Here is a 6,822-nt window from a genome sequence, read left to right as displayed (position 1 = left end):
TGCCCTTGTTTGTATGCTCGCCCTTCAACTTGGCATGTTCTCCCACCCATCCACTATCCAACTAATTGGAGAAATATGGGTGATAAAGTAAGTAAGGTGGGTTTAAGCTATGCAAATAGTTCCAACCATTGTTGTTGTTGTTTATTATCTACTTATGATTCAAATGGTTTGCTCATTAGAGAAGAAGGATGCCTTAGTGCATTGTAGAGATTAGATAGCCAACCTGATTCATATCCTCGTCCTAACTATTGAAGAATTCATCTAAAGACCTCGTTTATGTAGGCACTCAAGATTCAAGTGGAATGTGGAAACTAAAGCAAGATTGAAGAGGTAATCTACGCAAGGATCAATAGAGATGATGAATACATATGCTTCCATTGGGGAATGTCGGGAAGAAGGATGCCTTGATGCATCGTAAAGACTAGATAACCATTTTTGATAGATCCTCTTGTTCAATAAGTAAACTAAGGACTTAGTCTATGCAAGACACTCAAGATTCAAGTGGAATGTAGGCACTAGACCAAGATTGAAGTAGTATTATATGCAAGGACTCTTCACAAGTGATGGAAACATGTGGTGAATTATATAAACTAGATAGTTGTTTCCAATCCAAATCCTCTCCCAACCATTCAAGATTGACCTTACGACAATCTATGGAGAAGCACTCAAGAGTGGAATGTACTCACGCAAGATCGAAGTGGGAATGCATTCAAGGTTGAAGTGGGGTTCCTTCCTTGCAAGGACTCTTTTGGAGTGATGGAAACGTGCGTTTGGTAGAGAAACCCCCTTTTCGTTCAAGCCCACGTTGGTTTTGCAGAGCCGTTGTAGTTGTTAAACTTGTGGGATCACAATTCCCCTCTTTACCGATCTCCACACGCGTTGGACGGAATATGGAGCGAGTTTCTTCCACGTGATTTATGAGCAGACCAGTTGAACGAATTGGCGGGTTTTCCTGCAACGAAAAGTTCAATCCTCAAGCTCTCATGGACACGTGGTTTCTGAGAAGACCTTTTTAATTCTATTTTTATTGTGAAGGTTGGCGTGTTTCTTTCAGTCTCTCTGTTTCACGCGGATTGCGTGGTCGGACGACGCGCCTGTCCTGCCTTATTCCACGTTTCCACCATGGATTTGACTCACCAACACGCCATCCCCATTGCAATTAATGCTTGTTTTGCCCACACTCTCAAACCCGCACCCCCAATTGCAAGATAAGTTTTGCTGGTTCGAGATTGCTCAGGAGCTGCAACAAAGATTTAGGAATGTCGAGGGGAAATTTGGTGACAATCGACTTCATGGGAATCGACAAGGGCAAGGATTTGCCCAAGGAAAAATGTGAGTGAAATTTTGGGTTTGAGTCTTCAAGGATTTAGGGTTGTTGATGGAATTGATATGCGGTTGCCGCATTATGGTTTTTGGTTGTGTTTATGAATGAGATTGGTGTTAAGTTTCTGGTTTGCTCTATGGAAGGAATGAATATTTGCTGAATTTTTGTGGTATTTTGGTTGTGTTTATGCATGAGTTGGGTATATGAGGTTGTGGTTTGTTCTTTGCTGCATTGTGGTTTCTGGTTTTGTTTATGAATGAGGTGTGTATATAAGTTTACGGTTTTCTCTGTGTGGAAGGAATTGATATTTTTTGTTAAGTTGGAGTAGGGTCGAACTCAAGAGAGGCTCACAATTTACCAGTCTGTTATAGGCTCTTTCCTAGGAATTGATATTTGGTGCATTGTAGTTTCTAATTGTGTTTATGAATGAGATTGTTTATAAGTTTCTGTTCTGTTTTCAGGTGCTCATGATTTGTCTTGGATTAAGCCCAATATGATGCAGAGAGTGCTGTCTTTGAACAAGGAGATTGAGGGCATGCAGGCTTTGACGGGATTGTCTTCTTTTCGAAACTCCAGGTATGGGACTTTGTGAATCTGTAATAGGCCGAAACCATGGTTAATTATCATTATTTGTTGTGATTAATTAGTATTATTAGTTAAGCTCAAGTAAACTCAATCCAAGACCTCTCAGATAGAGACACACAAGTTATTGAAGGCTCTTGCCTGTTTAAGATCACAATTTAGTTCTTTCTTTTTCCTGATGATGGTTTGTTGATATGTTGAAGAAAAATGTATCTACAGTAAATATATAAGCAATCTTATTCTTTCAATATGGGCTATAGAAAATAAATATCAATTATACATAAGTTTTTCATCAACATTTCAGTAAATTCAGAAGCAATCTTATTTTTTCAACGTTTATGGAGAACTGATACTAATTATATGTTATAATATAAATGGTTGTGGGTTATAATAGGAGGAACAAAATGGATTTTCCTGAACATTTTGGATTAAACTTCATCACCCATTATAAAAAGAGAAACAAAATAGAAGCCCATCTCACACCATGCTCATTAGGGTTCAAATAACGTTGCAACTTAATAAGCTTTATTTATGGATTTAACTAACTCTGGGATATCTCTGAATGGTGCAACTTAGTTAAATGAGCATTATTCATTCTGAGGATTTTTCTTTTGTCACTCCATTACTACTCTCTCCATTGCATTGCTTTGCACAGCCTTTCCCATGACTTTAATCTTCTACTCAGTCTGTTTTTGTGAAGCTCAAAGGCACCAAATCTATCAGATATCCACAATCTATTAAAATGTGAAGTAAGTTTCTGGATTAGATTATGTGAATAATTTTTATGTCAAGGTTTTAAATTGCATTAAATGATCCTTTGTGTTCTCGTATCCTGATAAAACGTTGATGTAAAATTTATTCATTCAATCTAATCCAGAAACTTGCTTCCCAGCCTAAAGACATATTGAATTTGAATTCTAACTGACAATATCTAATCCAGAAACTTGCTTCCCAGCCCAAAGACATATTGAATTGGAATTCTAACTGACAATTAAGAGTATTATGCTTTTTTTTAAAGCTTTTTGGGAGAGTGTATGACCTGTTTTTTTGGTTTTTGGAACAGACCCAGTTCTGGAGAATTATCAAAAAGTCAATCCGGCACCACCCAGCTCACCATATTTTACAATGGTACAGTGAGGGTCTACAATGTTTCTGGTGAGATGGTAAGAACATACAGTCAATAATATTTCCAAAGCCTAGAAATTGTTTGTTGGAGTTAATTATTATATGTTAAGTTCGAGTAGATTCGGACTCAAGACCTTCCTTCTATATAAGAAGCTCACAAGTTATCACTTTTTACCTAATTTTACATCTTCTGTAAACTTAAATTACATTTTTGACATGAGTGCTGATTCTGATATCTCCAATACTGTTCCTATCTACAAGTCAAAAGTCTTTATTTCTAAAAATGAAATAGATTTGATCTCGTTTGTCATTTTTATCAATATCTCAAATCACGCTATACATCAATGATTTTTTCCTGAAGACCCTGAAGTTTTTATTTTTTAATGGCCAGGCTAAATCTATCTTCATGCTTGCCGGTGGTGAGAACAGCTGTAACAAATCATCATCCCCTGAGGAGGAACCACAGAAGATTGGCATGGATCAAGGATTACTTCAAAAACTACACAGAGGTGACAAGATCTCATTCACACAAGTCTATAATATGCATCAAGTTTTCATGGATTCAAAGAAATACATACTAATATGGACTTATTCTCAGATCTTCCAATTGCAAGGAAGCAATCTCTGCAACGCTTCTTGGAGAAGAGGAAGGATAGGTAGAGCTAACTACTCATCCTGTTTCCTATCAGTTCAATCATGCCAATGAATGTTTATGATATTCATCAGATCAAGCAGTTTAAAGGATCAGGAAACACAACATTCTTAGATTTGCATTTTCAAATTCTTTTTGATCGATGAAAGTTAGATTTTCACAATCCATGAAATGTGTAGTTCTGTTTCTGGGATAAGATTGTGTGCAAATTTTTAACATTAGTGGTTGGGATCATACTCTATAATTTTGATTGTGTGCCGATTTTTAACATCAATGTTTGAGATCATACTCCATGATTTTGCATTCTTACACTCGTACACTCTCACTCTGATGATGGATCATGAAGTATGATCCGAAATGTTGTGAAAAATTTGCACACTATCTTATCCCAGAAACAAGACTACAAATGTCCTAGCTCCTTTTTTTTAATCACAAATCTTGATTTTGTACAAATTCAGAGTTTAAATATTTTCAAAATACTTGTAGTGTCAATTATTTTAGTATGATTCTTGATCAAAATTGTTAATCTGTGTGGTTGAATTTGAATTACAGGAGGATCATGGCCGCTCCCTATTCACACAAGGGTGAAGACAACACAAACAGCAGTTTAAAGGAGTAGCATTAGGAATCTTACACAGGAATGATCTCTCCAAGGAAAAGAAGAAAGGGGAAATTCCACTAACCTAAATCATTATTTATTACATAAATAATATTTATTTATTTGATTGAAGATTCAAACGGATGGTGCGATTGCTACCACTTGGGCTGCATGAATAGTGTCACGTGTTCCATTAAGGATGTAATTGATTTATTGTTTGTAACGTCTTGCAAACAATCATTTAATTTTAATTTTAATTTTAACTTGACAGCCAAGCAAAGATTATTTATTCATTGGAGTTTATGAGGAACATATGGTCTTATAAATTCTTTGACAAGTAGAATGCATTATTTGGAAAAAAATAAAATGGTGGAATTGTTGTGGATTAAGACTTCTGGAAATGGGTAATTACTAGTATAAATATCTTAAATAAATTTATCTAAAGAAATGTCGATAGATTTAATTTACTACATCTAAAATTATTTATATATTTAGTTTTTAACTAATTTAAGTTTCTTTTTTAAATTTCTTAAAAATGGATGATATTTAAACAAATATTTTATGTAATATTTATTAAATTATTTTTATCACTCCATCCCATTCCCCCATTCTGCCATTGTAGAATGTCTATCGGAATTAGTCATATGATTAATTTTTTTCTTTTCCATCTCATTTTTATAATATTTATATGGATTATTAACATTTTTGAATTTTTATATAAATAAGAAAAAGAAAGAAATGTACATTAAATACTAAATGAAGTTATAACTTGTAACAATGATAGGGTTGGGCTTGTTTCTACTAATATCTTCTTCTCATAGTTCAATGAAAGATGGTGATAGTTCAATTTGAGAGTTGTATAACATTCAATAGTGATGGTAAAATGTTAAAACTAGTGTAAAGGAGAATTACCTAGAAACTATGATCTACAATCTTTTGTGGAAGTATTTAAAACTATTAATTTTAAGATTGAATACGTAGGTGATGCAAACTTCTAAATTCCTATTTCTTTAAATATGCTGAATTAGGTAGAAATTATTTCAATTTGTATAAATAGGACCTTATATCTAATAATTAACCATTATAAAGAAGGATCCTATTTCATGATGTCTAGTTAGCGTCCTAAGATATTATTGCATGGGTGCCTATTGTTTTTATCTCCAATTGAAGATCTTGACTAATAGAGGCTAACTCTATCTCTACAAAGTTTCCAAAGGAAAATAGATTAAATATATGAAAATTTTAATAGATTGTTTGTACAACTAAAATTCAAATTTCTATTCAGTCGCTTTTTCATGTGCACAAATTAGATACAAAAGTGTTACTTTAGATTGGATAATCACCATAATTTTTAGCATTTTTTTTCAAGATGTTCAATATTAATTTTACATTTTTGAAATCACAAATCTTAGTATCCATCAAATCAAAACTCCATTCAACATTATTTTAATATTTTTTCATTATTTCCACCCTAAATCTCAATTCAAAACATTAGATTATAGTAATCAAGTATTTGTCTTCAATAAAATTTAATAAAGTTTTAGGGAAAGAATTATTTTCGGTCAACATTTGAATAAGCCATACCACTATTATTATTTCAGGATCTATTTATTTTCCTCGTTATATTATTTCATTAAAGATATTTGAGAAACTGTACAAATTATATAAATTAATAGAAATATTAATAAGGAATTTAAATTTTAAAATAATAGGTCACGGTCCACGGAAGATATAGTAATAAACATAAAATATAGTCAAGTAAAATTCTTAAAATTAGAAATTTAAAATTATTTGTCCACTTAAATAAAGTTTATTTCCACGTAGTTTGATAGGTGTCAATTTTAATATTACAAAATATAAAATCATGTTTGACAGGAAGCTTTCGTCAAATTCAAACACGTGGTCAAAACGAAGAGAATGGTTGCTCACCAAAGTTTACACAATTTTCCAAATGTTTGCGGTCAGATTATTTCATAAATTTGTTCCCAATTATTTAGAAATTGGACTTGGTCTTACCCATTATTTTTTAAAACAATATTTAAGTTCAATATTCTATAATTATATGGTGGCTTATTTATTTAATGTAATATGTCACTAGTTTTAAGAAAAGAAGATTAATACATTATTTAACAATAATTTAATATTGTATTTTGTGTTACTAGTTTTGAGGAAAACAAAATTGTAGGACAAGTAGAAGAGTTCTACACATCTTTATTTTGTGTTTACTAGTTTGAAGAAAACAGAATTGTAGGACAATCAGAAGAGTTCTACACACCTTTTCTATGTGTCAGAAGTAAAATAGAATAATGTAATAGTTATTTAAAAAAAAAAAATATTATTTATATTCAATTTTAGATTTATTTTGTTGGAATGTTTCAAATGTGACATAAGTGTTTGGGGAGACAACACTGTCGTATTCTAATCTTTTTTTTGAGATGGTCATTTTTAGAGTCTAGTTTATATCAAGTGCTCAAGATTATTTCTCAAATGGAACCAAATTCTAAAGATTATTTCTCAAATGGAACCAAATTCAAATGTTTA

The 6,822-nt window shown here is 32.4% G+C and overlaps 1 protein-coding gene across 1 annotated transcript; it reads left to right on the top strand.

The window, feature by feature from the left end:
* The first annotated feature begins 659 nt into the window (after positions 1-659).
* Positions 660-4,570, top strand: LOC149539626 (protein TIFY 3-like). Its single transcript, XM_089800857.1, has 6 exons — positions 660-1,332; positions 1,786-1,900; positions 2,970-3,069; positions 3,423-3,540; positions 3,630-3,687; positions 4,236-4,570. Exons 1-6 carry the CDS (start codon positions 1,260-1,262, stop codon positions 4,300-4,302), a joined length of 531 nt encoding a protein of 176 aa, XP_089656983.1. The 5' UTR covers positions 660-1,259; the 3' UTR covers positions 4,303-4,570.
* Positions 4,571-6,822: the final 2,252 nt, after the last annotated feature.

The sequence above is a fragment of the Cupressus sempervirens genome, chromosome 9, assembly GCF_028749045.1.
Source record: "Cupressus sempervirens isolate cs-2001-9-10 chromosome 9, ASM2874904v1, whole genome shotgun sequence".
NCBI lineage: Eukaryota > Viridiplantae > Streptophyta > Pinopsida > Cupressales > Cupressaceae > Cupressus > Cupressus sempervirens.
The sequence above is the reverse complement of the archived record's forward strand: the minus strand, read 5'-3'. Positions and strand labels throughout refer to the sequence as shown.

What these genes read in the sequence shown, in the direction of transcription:
- LOC149539626 (XM_089800857.1), top strand. Translation starts at nt 1,260, where the DNA reads ATGTCGAGGGGAAATTTGGTGACAATCGACTTCATGGGAATCGACAAG. An exon ending in TCTTCTTTTCGAAACTCCAG is followed by an intron (nt 1,901 to 2,969) that starts GTATGGGACTTT and finishes TTTTTGGAACAG; the next exon opens with ACCCAGTTCTGGAGAATTAT. An exon ending in ACTTCAAAAACTACACAGAG is followed by an intron (nt 3,541 to 3,629) that starts GTGACAAGATCT and finishes ACTTATTCTCAG; the next exon opens with ATCTTCCAATTGCAAGGAAG.